Source organism: Macadamia integrifolia, chromosome 9, assembly GCF_013358625.1.
Source record: "Macadamia integrifolia cultivar HAES 741 chromosome 9, SCU_Mint_v3, whole genome shotgun sequence".
In the NCBI taxonomy this organism is placed as follows: Eukaryota; Viridiplantae; Streptophyta; class Magnoliopsida; order Proteales; family Proteaceae; genus Macadamia; species Macadamia integrifolia.
In genome coordinates this window covers 39,070,919-39,084,805 of record NC_056565.1, presented here as the reverse complement: position 1 = coordinate 39,084,805, position 13,887 = coordinate 39,070,919, and the positions used below count along the sequence as shown (strand labels likewise).

At 35.8% G+C, this 13,887-nt stretch overlaps 1 protein-coding gene and 1 long non-coding RNA gene across 2 annotated transcripts; one reads left to right on the top strand and one right to left on the bottom strand.

Moving 5' to 3' along the window:
* Positions 1-177: 177 nt before the first annotated feature.
* Positions 178-1,237, top strand: LOC122088823. The gene is made up of 2 exons (XR_006143163.1): positions 178-407; positions 1,023-1,237. It is a non-coding gene; the product is annotated as an uncharacterized LOC122088823 (long non-coding RNA).
* Positions 1,238-8,602: 7,365 nt separating this feature from the next.
* Positions 8,603-13,575, bottom strand: LOC122088526 (potassium transporter 19-like). Its single transcript, XM_042657820.1, has 9 exons — positions 13,219-13,575; positions 12,908-13,133; positions 12,553-12,807; positions 10,830-10,880; positions 10,461-10,721; positions 10,301-10,353; positions 10,063-10,177; positions 9,711-9,965; positions 8,603-9,612 (listed from the first exon to the last, which is right to left on the bottom strand). Exons 1-9 carry the CDS (start codon positions 13,558-13,560, stop codon positions 8,747-8,749), a joined length of 2,424 nt encoding a protein of 807 aa, XP_042513754.1. The 5' UTR covers positions 13,561-13,575; the 3' UTR covers positions 8,603-8,746.
* Positions 13,576-13,887: the final 312 nt, after the last annotated feature.

Here is a 13,887-nt window from a genome sequence, read left to right as displayed (position 1 = left end):
AAAAAAAAAAAAACGTGAAGCACAAAGGGGAGAGAGAGAGAGAGAGAGAATTATGGAGAGTGGGGAGGGAGTGAACAAATATGGAGATATTTACAAAGGTAAATATGGAGAGAGATACCAAAAAAAAAGAAGCACCTAAAATCTCTTCTTCCATCCCTTAAAAAATCTATCCTCCCATAGTAGTAACGTTTCTCTCAATCCTCTTTCATTTCTTTTAAAGAGGGAAGTAATTATTAATTATTAAGTATTATTAATTTTATTTTTCTCTCTCCGTCCATAAATATATGAAAGCCATGGTGTTTTGGTATGATCGAGGCTCAGTTGTTTGATTGTTTCTAAAGAGAAAGCTTATAGGTTAGGGGCTTACATCTATTTTTCTCAGCTCACAATGATACACATTTGATGAGGTATTGTATATGTTTTTTTTTACTGTTCTATGATTTGGGTTTCTGTTTTTTCTTTTATTTCCTCTTCTGATTTTGTCCAATTTACTTTACTGGATATGTAGTTTGAAGGGTTTTTTTTAGATTGATTGTTATGTTCTATGTTATGAGATGCCACTGATTTGGATTCACGAGGAATTTTTTATTTTTGGAGTCTAATCTACAATGAAGTCACTCTTCAGAAAATATGTGATTTCAAATTGTGTTTCAAAGCAGTTAGAGTTCAAATCTGAATTCCCCAATTGAGAGAGAAAGATTTCTCTTCTAAATTTCCTTGCTCTGTTAAATCTATCTTTTTTATTGATGCTTTCTAACTTTTTCTCATTGGCAAGAGAGGATTAGTGGTTTATTAGATTAATAGATGAAGATGGGGTTTTGAACCTTACAATGATTCAACATTCAAAGAGTTGACCAGGAAATGAGAAATTTTTTATTTACTCTGTTTCATCTATTTTGGGATTCAAAGATATAAGATGGCATTGATTTGAACTTTTTTTTTTTTTAAAGGTTATGATCCCCTATAAAACCTTTGCTTAGATTAGAGGGATTCACTCTGTTTTTTGTTCTTCTAATAATCAGGGATTGGAGGAAAGAAAAAAATTGGAGGAACATTTGTGAATCTCAACTTGAAGAATGATTTAAGAGAGAACAACATGACATGGGTAACTCGAATGCGTGGGAGAAGAAATGAATCATCAGCCAACTTATAGTTTATTATATTGATGTATGCATATATTTCACTTGCACTTATGTGATCAAGATCTTTACCCAATATACACCTATATTAAACCAAAGATGATGTCTTTTTCATTCTTGCCCTATAAACTACATATACATAAACCTTTTTTTTTTTTTATATGAAAAGATACATGAACTCATATTGAGACGTCTTTATTAGAACAAGTTCTTTTAAATGTCTAAGCTATTGTTTTTTCGTTCTGAAACCGTTTATGAAACAGGTTTACCAAACACTATTTATTAGGCAAAAGACAACTTTTTAACACAACCAGAAATTTCTGGTTCTGATATGAGATGTCATTCCTGGAATAGAAACGTTACCAAACACAACTTCAACATAATCATCTAATCAAGTATGACTAAAGTATGAAACACAAAAAAACAAGGCAGAAGAGAATTAGAGGAATAAAGTAGACTAGGTAATGTGTGGTATTTAGTTGTGCCAGTTGTTCTCCTTATGTCTTCCAACATTGCTTCAAAATTTTTATCCCATAATTTTATTTTATTTTTTTATTTTTTTAGGATTCAATACCAACATCAAAATGGATTGATTAACTTGATAAAGAAAGCACACATAGTGAGGGGTGAAATTTTTCTCTAGGATACCAAGATTTGTAAGTGGATAGTAACAATGATGAACATTAATGCTCCCCCTCAATATATCATACTAATGGTTTCCAAGATGTTTTGTTCTTGAATGTCCTTGTATTGGTTATATAATTCTGATGTGTAAGTATACACGTGCATTTGCACGTGCAAATTTGCTAGTGTATATATATATATATATATATATATAGAGAGAGAGAGAGAGAGAGAGAGAGAAACCTAAAATAAAAAAAATAAAATAAAAACCAGAATAAGAGACCATGAATTAAGATGGAGTTTTGATGGATTCAAACCAACTTCTACTAGGTGTAACCCCAGTCACTACAACAAATGAGGCCTATAACTATGGCTTTGTCCATAGTAAAAGGTCTAAAAATTCACAACAATAGCCTATTGCTGCAGATTACCTGCGGTTTGTTATCTGCAGCTACAAATGTTGTTGCTAAGTCTATAGCTGCGGATTTCACACCGCAAGGAGAGGGTACTCTATAGTTGTGGATACTTAACTGACTGCAGCAAATCTATTGCTACAGATTTCTAACTACGAATTTTTTTTTGCAGTAAATCTATAGTTGTGGATTTTTCCGCTGTAAATCTATTGCTACAGATTACTAACTATGCTTTTTTCCACAGTAAATCTATAATTGTGGATTTACTTACTCATATTAGCTTGTGTTGGTGTCACACTTGGATTCAAGAACACACTCAAAATTGGGAATGCTTATGTCACTAATTCAGTGATCCTTTAGGCAGTGTTATGTATCTTTTTATCTTTGAATGTAGGACTTCTTGTGGTATTTATCATGACACTCACATTTACATTTCTTATCCTTGTGATGATCATGAGATGGAAGACAAATTTTGCATTGATTATCTTCTCTGCATCAACAATTGCCCTTGTCGAGTTACTCTAATTAAGTTCGATCCTTTATAAATTCATGGAAGGGGGTGCCTTCCATTAGCCTTTGCTGCATTCCTCATGTCAGTTATGTTTGTTTGGAGCTACGTGTACCGCAAGAAGTACATGTTTGAGTTAGATAACAAAGTTTCAATAAAGAAACTCAAGGAGATAGCCAGCAACCCGGACATTCTACAAGTCCCAAGTTTAGCCCTATTCTAGTCAGAGCTTGTCCAAGGCATTTCCCCAATCTTTACCCATTACAATGCTAATGTCTCAGCAGTGCACAAAGTGCTTGTATTTGTACCAATCAAGTCATTGCCTATAAGCAAGGTCCCAACTGAGAAGTGTTTCTTGTTCCGATGAGTTGATCCTAATGAATTATGTATCTTCCGATGTGTAGTGAGGTTTGGATACACAGATGTGGAAAAGGAATGTGAATCATTCGAGGAAATATTGGTGAATATGTTGAAGGACTTTATTAGGGAGAAATCTTTATAAGAAAAATCATCTAAGAATGGGAGAATTATTACAAGGACTATTGCCGAAAGTGTTATAGGGGAGGTGTTGAGAATTGATGCAGATGAGAATGATGATGCTACATTTTTAGAGGAGATTCAATTGGTGGATAATGAATGCAAGAAGGGTGGTATAATCTCTTTGTTTGGTGAGACTGAGGTGGTGGCTTCCAAGGGGTCTAGCTTCGGGAAGAAGCTAATTATAACCTATGCTTATAATGGGGGTGAGAAGATGCTTAAGGCAACAAGATGAAGTCTATGCTATTCCTTGCAAGCATTTGTTCAAGGTGGGAATGACTTATGCATTGTAGTTTTGGTAGTGGTTTAGTACCACATTATCTATTAGTCTTCTGGTTTGTAACCAAAGTTGATTACATTTAACTTGTGGCCTTGAGCATAGGAATAAATTTGGCAATCCTTGCAACACCATTCTTTTTTTTTTTTTGTAATCTCGCAATATAATGAGGTGAGAGATCTGGTTGTAAGGCCAATGAAAGTGCGTGCAAGGGCATTAATGTTGGAGAGATCAAATGCTTAAAACCATCTTATATCAAATTTTGTTACAACCAGATCTTCACATCTCAATAAGGTAAATGCACCACCCAACTTAATCAGTGCAATCCACCTCATATACTGTCAAAACTGCCATTGATGCCCTTTTCTCTCATGTGTATTAGCTATTATGATGCAGTTAATCACTAATCTTTTTTTGTTTCAACAAACATAAACAACATAATAATCATATACAAAATAAAAATGTTTAAGTTTAAACTTCAATGTTATTTTAATCCAAATATAAAAAAATTAAAGGCTTCCAAAGAAAATGAATAATAACTGATAGAATGAACAATAAAGAGAGACACCAAATAAAGAAAATAACTTAAAATACATTTACTAACTAAAAATCAACTCATTAAATCCACGAGTGTTTAACCCAAATAGGAATAACTAATCAAATATTTAGTTTCTGCATAAGGAAGTAAATCAACTCAGTCATATTATGTTTGAAGACTAAAAAGAGAACAATAAGGACTTGGAATAATCAATGGACCCTTGCACAAAACCGATAATGTAATTAACAAAACTGTTAATGCACAACTAAATGAAATGAAAACAAGTTTCAAGATTTCTTAATATTAATATTTGGGTGTAACAAAATAATGTTGTTTTCCAAATCTTGTGATCGACCTAATTGATTCAAGTGACATATATGGGATGGTGCACTTGGTTGAATTAGATGAAAAGATTAAGAAGTACTTGTTTTGCCATTTTCTTTAATTTTCTTTGCTTTTCCACCCAGCTCTTTTGGCGCTTGTCACGTTTGCAAGAATCTTTCTTCTTAAACCCTTTTATTATGTTCACATCAGAATGATGACTCAAAAGATTTCTAGTGGGGGCAGTGACTATAAGATTTTGAAGTTGTGCACACATATCATTAGCAAGTCTGTCAACCAATGGATATCCCTCAGACGAATTTAATGCTTCTGAGATTATCCTCACTAATTTAGGACAGAGAAGCATATAGTTTCTTCAACTTGGGCTCCATCAACACCTTCCACTATCATATTCATTGTTTCTTTAGTCCATCTTCTCAACACATAGCTTGCAGAAATGAACTCGATATCAAGCACATCAAATATTTTTAAAGTATGGCAGCATAGAATACCAAATGTCTCAAACCTCCTACAACTACAAGCAATAGTAGGGCCAATTGGGTGGGTTATAGTTAACATAAAAATCACTTTCTCTATTAATGACAACAACTATATAGTCATGAATGGTAGCATTCTCATCTTGATATTTTATGAAATAAGTAGTATTCCATATATTCTCTTTTCGAAGTTTTTCAAATATTATAGGAGTGTAAACTTCTAAAGTTTGGACCATAATGGGTGACATGGAAAGATATTTTTTGGAATTTTATTTCTTGCATCAAATTTCGTCTTCAACTCATTATATCGTTTATCATTCACCACCCTCTAGAAATGTTTAAAATGTTGCACAAGATCTAAACTAGATTTCAAGTAATCCTTTAAATTCTCATACAAATTCTCACTAAGCTGTGTACTTTGCATACCAATGGTGAAAGTATTCTTCATATAGCACTTAGTCTATTTCTCTTTAAGCCTATATATACAATCTAACCATGAAAAATTTTTAACTAGATAATCACTACGTAATTTCTTCTATGCATTTTCAAACTCTAGTACTCCCTCATAGTGAAACATACAAGTTTTAAAATCTTTCAAAAAACATGACTCATTCTTCATCAAATTGCCTAGATGCCATTTTGCATTATGTGCCAAGTACACAAACTATGCCATTTATCTGGAAATACCTCAGATATTGCTTTTTTCATTACAGCATCTTGATCAATAAAAATAGTTAATGGCTTCTTTTGCCTATGAACTTCCAAGAAAGCCTCAAACAACCATTTGAAAGATTCTAAAGTCTCATCATATAACAAGGCAGCCCAAAAAAATGCATAAATCTCTATGGTGATTAAATCCAGCAAATACACTGAATGGGTTATATTGTTTGTTGGTGCAAAATATCGTTATCAAAGCTAACAACATCACCAAATTGGGCATAATCTATTAACATCTTCAAATCAATCCAGAATATATTTGTTATTTGCTCCTCATTATACCTAATGTTTTCTCTTCCACCTACTTGCGTACTCATTTAGTCAAATATGGCTCCGAAATCATCTTCCATATCAATCTCAAAAGCATGTGCATCTAAAACTTTCCACTGTGACCGCATCATATGCAAGGAAGCTAGTAAATGAAGATAATGATTATGCTCTTCAACAAATACATTACACTGATATTGTCCATTACCAACACTACAATTTTCATCTGTGCACTACAGTTAGTTCTTGTCTCTGCTCCGGGTATGCCTATGTCTCTTTTTGCCTCAAACATTCTTTACTACATACAAATTTCCTCGATGTTATAATTGACTTATTAGTTTTGCTCTAATGTGCATAGCCTCTCCTCACAGGAAACTCATCCCTCGCCCATAGGAATTATAAAATTTATAAGCATTGATCCCTGAATTAAAATTCATGCCGACCCAAGGCACATTCTCGACATCTATACCTATGTCTTTATCTCCTGTAGTATTATCTCCTTCCATGCTAATCTCTAATCAATACAATGACACGTCTAGAAGTATTAGTCAATAAAAAAAAAATTAGAGGAGTATTATTTAAACCCTAATTTTGCATGTGAAAAGACAAATGATATAAACTAACAAATTAAAATATAGTGTTATCTCATACTATATAATAAAAACCAAGAAACCCCTACCATTGGACAAATTCAAAAGCCTCAAATTTCATACATGGACGCATAACCAAAGAAGCTACACATACACACACCAAAAAAAAAAAAAACCTTATTTACTTCAGTCAAAATCCACCAAAACAACTTCTTTCTAAATATTAAAAGGAGAAGCTCGCTCTATTCCACTAAAACATTCAGAATTTATAGGTGGAGATGTCCATAAGACACCATATAAGCTAGGTTCGTTGAAGTGGAAGAGTTAATACAGTTTCACTGGCATTAGTCCTCCATTAATAAAGGTTAAGCTATCCGTAGTCCAACAATCCATCTCCAAGGCAATTTTACATTTAGACTACTACTACTACAACAACAACAACAACACAACTGATTCCCAGCTAAATAGGGTTGGCTAAATCCGTAGGTAATAGAACAACAGACTTCGGGGTCCAAGATTAAGAGAAAATATAAACTTCATCAAACCCCCTCCTACAACCAAACAGCAAGAAAAAATATAAACCTCATCAACCCCCTACTTAACTGCACGAAAAGTCTCAAAATCTATAGACATACACAGCATTTTCACAATAACTAGGTCTATAATTGTAAATAAAGTTGTTAAGCACCTTTCGCACTTTTTTTTTAAGGACTTTCTTGTTTTATTATACAATCATAAATTGTTAAAAACAAAAAGAGAGATCAATAAGACCAACTTTGTTGTGTCAATATTTCCTCATTGTTTGATTGTCTACTACAACTCCTAAATTTTAATAAAGTACAAATCCCATAAACTCTTTTCCTCTTTCAGTTTAATCTCTAATGTAGAGCTTGTAACTAGGATTGAGACTTGCTGCAAGGCTGTTTACCAATAGGTTACACTTCAGGTGGATATGATGAAGGGAATGGGGCAAACTTTAGGTATTGTAGTATGTGCATGTTGATATGTTTAATTATGGATTCTAGGTGGTATTCTACCAAAAAAATATATATATTCTAGGTGGCAGGTGAGGCTTATGTCCAGCCAGTTGATAAACCATAAAACATGAACAGTTTGTTGGATTCTTTCCTATTTTTTGAATGTTTGCATAATTAATATAGTGGATATTTCAACAACAGTTGTCTTCTTTGTTACCTTTTTATTATTCAATTCTTTAATCCTTTTTAATACTAATAACTAAATTTCATATGGAAAAATATGAATTTTGTTACTATATTCATTGCTTCATCTTCACTTGATATTCAAGTATGAAAATTCTGATCAGCTTTTAATTTAAGATTCTGATTTGGTTCATGCAATTCAAAATTCTACAAACATCACATCTGCAATACTGCAGATCCATGTTTGATTAATAAAGGAAACTCAATGTTTGCATCATATCAGAAATTTGCACATATTTGGGTTTTCTTAAAACCAAAGAGACATATTTCTGGTTCTCAAAAGAATCTCTCGTTAATCCTAAACTTGTATCTTGAGAATTAGACATTCATTTTAACCCTAGGATGATCATATACCTCACAGATGATTCCAGGGAGAAGTTATTTTTCACACCAGATGGTTCTAGGGAGAAGTCACATGCACACTAGATGGTTACAGAGAGAAGTCACAGCGGCAACGGCAAGATAGTTAGATGAAACAGTGGGATGAAAGTGGGAGTGTGATGATATAGGGCTTGATCGATTTTGTGAGGAAAGGGTCTGTCCATCGAGCAAGAAGCGGAGATCACTACTACAGAGGACCCAATTTTGATTCCAATGGGAACTAATTTCTCAATTTTCCTTTGAGAGATTATATAGTTCACATGTGCATATGGTTATTTGAGGTAGCATCGGAGTTACCCGCATGTTCGATTATATGCCACATGTCACATTCTCCTGCCACGCTATACAATTTGTAGCACACCCCGCACTACAGAGGATCCAGATCCAGATCCAGATCCTACATTACCACCCAAAATTTATAACTGAACATAAATGTTTGTAGATCATTAAAATGGAATTGATGGACACACATATGCAATACCCTAAACCCCTCAATTCATAAGCATTTTACTTTTAAGTAAATGACTTTATGGAGTATGTAAGAAAGAAATGAAAAAAGGAAAAAAAAAAGGGTTAAGTAAACATCTTTTAATTTCATTAATTTCTCAAATACGATTTGTAAGATTTAGGTCCCAAGCCTTTACAAGGGCCTCAATCTCTCTACCATGGGGTCTTCATGACCAACATTTACAATAACAACTTTACATAATTTAGGGTTCATATGTAGTAGTTCATGCCTACTTGTAGTAAGTTCTTGTTTGGAATCTGCAAGTCAACAAATCCTTGTCTAAAATTCCTCCTTAAGAAGTCATAAATATAATCGACAACCACCTTCTTAACCAGACAAGAGTCCGCACTAGCCCTCACTTCACTGTGACCTAACATGTAGATGACCCCATGGCTTCGTGATGTTTCCAAGAACTTTATCTCTTCTTCCCATTCTTGAGCCATCAAAGCTATGTCATCCTCCCCATTCTCCTCCCTAATGAAGGCCTTAAGGCTCTCCATCAACAAGTTTTCGAACTCCTCATTACCAATCCTTCGGTCCTTGTAGCCATACCTTGTTATGCACCTATACATCTTGTAATCTTTTGGTCCGACTCGTCTTAGCAGAAGCCTTTCATTTGCTGGGACATTGTTCACTGGCAAGTACTTGACAGAGACGAAGACCAAAACAGAATGTATGGCTGGAAGGTTAGTGAGAAAATGAGAGAATATGGCTGGGATGCCTTGTGTTAGCTCTGTGTAAAGAAGCCCAACACCAGGGACTCTAGTGATGCCTAGTCCAGATCCAAGGGTGACAAGGTACTCAGTTGACACCTTCTGCTCTACTTCAAAGGCATAGCGCTTCACTTGGACATAGTGCCATACATACATAACAAAGAAAATTGCTGCGGCGAAGGTGAGAGGGAGGTAGCCACCTTTATTAAACTTGGATAGTACTGATGAGAAATAAAGGAGCTCAAAGGAACCAAAGATTAGAATGAAGAGCGCAACTACGAAAAGACTGGTCTGCCATATCATTAGCATTATCAAAACCAGCAAGGATGTAGTAACCAACATTACTGCCATGACAGCAATCCCTGTAGATTAAGAAGACAAGATTAACATTAGAGCTTATAAGGCAAATACCATACTACAAAATGTAAGAAACAGGGTTAATGAAACTCGAAGTTTTTACCATAAGCATTTCCAATTTTGGTGGTCTCCTTGAATGAGGCTGTAACCAAGGTGCAAGCAAACATAAGGAATAAATTGATCTCTGGTATATAGACTTGCCCTTCATGCTTATGTGAGGTGTGCACAACCCGAACCCTGGGGAAGCAACCCAAGGCCATAGACTGCTTCACAATCGAAAATGTCGCCGAGATCATAGCCTGACTAGCAATGATTGATGCAATTACAGCAACCACAAACATGGGCCAATAAACTAGTCCTGTTTGTCATATGTTAACAGAGTAATGTTCATCAGACGCGTAAAACTCATTATGATTTTAAGTCTAAATTTAGAAGAGATGAAAAAGGAAGCTTACCGGGAGTGGATTTGTAGAAAGCATCAGACACATGAGATGGGAACTTGGAGAGATAAGCAGCTTGGCCAACATAGGCACAGAGCAGACAAGGATACACAAGGCCAGTGAATGCAATCTATAAAATTAATTAATAAAAAAAATAAAAATTAGATGAAACAAGACTGCTTCTGACTCCAATCTAGGTAAGAATTTGAATTGAAGAGACTAAATTATTTGGCCATAAACTAACAAGACAAACCTGAATTGATCTTACAGAGAAGTGTCCCAAATCTGCAAACATTGCTTCAGTTCCTGTTTCATTACATAGATGATGTATAGAAAATGGGTCAATGATGCACTTAAAAAAAGCAAGAGAAGTATATGGTTCAGTTATGTAGAAGACCCATCCATGAACATACCAGTCATGCAAAGAACAACCCCTCCAAGTGAAAGCCAAGCTTGCTTTGGTTCTCCAATGAAGTACCGAATTATATAAATAGGATTAAATGCTCTCAACACCGATGGATCATGTTGGATCAAATTGAAGATCCCAACGCCTCCGATGAACAAGTACCATATCATGATGGCCGGAGCAAATGTGTAACCAACCTTATCAGTTCCAAACCTTTGAATTGAGAATAGAACCACCAATATGGCTACAGAGATCATCACCACCATATCTAAGAGATAAAACAAAAAATCATGAATTAGGAAAAAGATTTTGGTGATTGATAAATCATAAACAGTCAGAGAAGTATTAATCAAAATTTTGGATAATTCGTGCTTACCTTGTTTGATATTTGAATCAATTTTCCTCACTCCATCCACAGCTGACAGAACTGGAATGAATTATCATATCAAGATTAGAAAAAAAACCCATTTGAAAGTTGAAATAATATTCTACATACAATGAACAAGCCAAGTGAAACTTTGGACCAGGCTTTTGCTAGCCACTGTGACTGTGGGCCATTACTAGGCCCAGGCTAAGTTTCTCTGTTAAGAACTTAAGAGACGTCAAAATTATGATGGTTCTACCTGACTATTATCCATTTCTGAACTAGGTTGGGCCTCAATTTCCTGTAGTGGGCTCAACATAATAATGAAATTTATGGGCTCTAATAAAGGAAAGCCCATTGTTCTACAGGTCCACCATTAATGTGTGTGGAAAATTCCACACTAGTCTCTCCGACATCTTTACCCAAAAAAAAAAAGAAAAAAAGTCTCTCCGACCCCAACCTTTTGTTGTTTTCTCACAAGTGGGGAACAGGACCCACTGCATTAAAGCTCTCAACCTAACCATTTGTTTGAAATTGGACCCACTATTTGTTTCTTAAAAACTTTGACAAAATTGGATATATCATCGGTATACTCGAATCTGTGTCCATCTTTTCTCTCAAACCCTCCCACTGCATTAAAGCTCTCAACCTAACCATTTGACAAAATTGGACCCACTATCTGTGTCTTAAAAAATTTGACAAAATCAGAGGCATACCTAGCCTCCCCTCTTATTAATTGAGAAAAGGGAGAATGAATGCTCCCTAATTGAGTAGCACAGTGTCGGGATACATAGGGAGATGATATAACACCCTCACTGTTATGAAATAAATAAATAAAAAATATTTCCAGAGAGTATTCTTTCTTTTCGCTTGAGAAAATTATTAAAATATTTCTATCAAAAGAAGAAAAAAAAACTACTAAAAAAATTCTCAAAAAAGAACAAAATGATCACCCATCCCTATGAATGATAAAAATTCTAACCCCTATAGATGCTCATGTGCTATCCCACGTTGGCACAGTGCATAGGCCATTCTTTCCCCTCAAATAATTACACAAAGATTAAACCCTTTATATCTCATGTTGTGGGATTCAATTATGAGCCAATGGCACAAAGCTGATAGAATTTCTCTCCATAGAATCCATAGATCATGGAGTGATCTCACAACTGAAGTGACTTCAATACATGTACCCAGATCCTCCCAGCCATACGGTTACCAACTGATCCTTGGGCTCCATGGAGAATATCCACATCCATGACAAGGCTGCAACACAACAATAGCATACACAATCGGAACAGAGGGAGCCTTTAATTGATGAACCCCGTGGTTTAGGTGGGATGGGTGGGGCTTCTAAGCTTTCAACCTCTGGGAAAGAGAACTCAAAAAGCTCCCACTGACCTTGTATTCCTGATTCATCCAAAAAGATGGACTCTTCTTCTAGAAATCCAGTCTTTTTTTAGTGTGGGGGCAGTTTTGGCAGAACAAGTAAGTTCTCACCCCAGCCACTCAGCCAGTGAGGTTATTGAGCACCCTCTAGTGGATTCCAACAAAAGATGAGGGTGGGAATGGAAAATAACAAACTTGAAACTTCCTTCCCAGTTAAACCCTCCCCCAACCGTCCCACTTTCTCTCTTCTAAAAAGTAATTCATTTGGTCTTTGGATGCATCTGATAATTTAACCCAATTAAATATATGTTGGAAGAAAGAGAGAACAGTAAGGATAGAGACAACAAACCCGAAATGCAAGGAGTCAAGATCCCATCACCAATGACCATAGCAGTTCCAAGAAGAGCAACAGCTAGAAGGGCAGTTTTAGCAAAGGAGCTTCTCTCCAGAGATGCTTTGATCTTCTCAGCTCTCTTCAAATGCTTTGTAGGGATTTGCAACTTATAAGCAGAAAGGTTCATCTCATCTTCCCCTTGTTGGCTGTTTGGGATAGCACTGACCTTCGAATGCCTGGAAATCAATGAATACATTGCAAAGGTTCCACCTGAAAATTATTCAAAACAGAAAACCCATTATTCTAAGTACCCTACTCACATATTGCCCAAATAATTAACAATCTCTATTGAAAGCTTTTTATGCTTTACCGTCGCCGTTGTCATTGGCTCTGAGGACGATGAATACGTATTTGATGAGTGGAAAGAGTGTGAGAGAGTAGATGATGAGAGACAGAGCTCCAATGATGTTGTCACTAGTTGGGACTCTGTCTGTAAAAGTGCTCGCAAATACATATAAAGGAGATGTTCCAATATCTCCATATACAACTCCTATGCTTTGGAAGGCAAGCTTCATCACAGCAGCTATGGACAGTGCCTGTTAAAACAAAATAAGAAGATGTTAAAGAGAGAGAGAACCCACTTCAGAAATCCCAAAAAAAAGAAAGAAAAAAAGTTCAAACCTTGGTTGTCTTGGTCGCCATTCCAGAGATATGAGAGGCCTCTTGATCAAGTGAGTCAAGCCTAACAAGTTTTTTCTGATGCTGCTTCTGGTTGTGGACCTCCATGTCCACCTTCTCTAAGCAATCTCTTTCTCCATCGTCTTCAACATCTTCTTTACATTTAGTTCCCACTCCAACTGCAACATTCATTTCTTCATTCCCTTTCATCATCATCTCAACAACATTTAGAACTGTATCACCAGGGCCCTTCTCCTCCTCCATAGCCATGAAATGAATCAGTAATACTCTAATCTCTGAACTAGACAAGAGTTTCAGAGCTGAGCTCGCATTTCCAAACCCCATTGAGAAGTTCCTTTTTTATAGGCACTGGTAAGCTGCCGCTTCCCTTCCCTGGGCCCCAGTTTGTGGGACTGGGGATTAAAGAGAAGTTCCCCGGTAAGCTTCGTCGTCAACTCGGTCCCTGTGTTAAGAAAAACGTTTCAAAATTGTTTAGCGTGTCAAACCGGTCTCTATCGCCGACAACTTCCTATTAGCTGTGCAGGTGTATGAGTGAGAAACACAGCTCCAGCTTCACACTTCCCCACTTTCTACTAGTCTGGACTTTGGACGTTGTGGTGAACTTCGACGAGCCAACGCATACTTTTTAGATATCTTTCCCACGTTATTAGA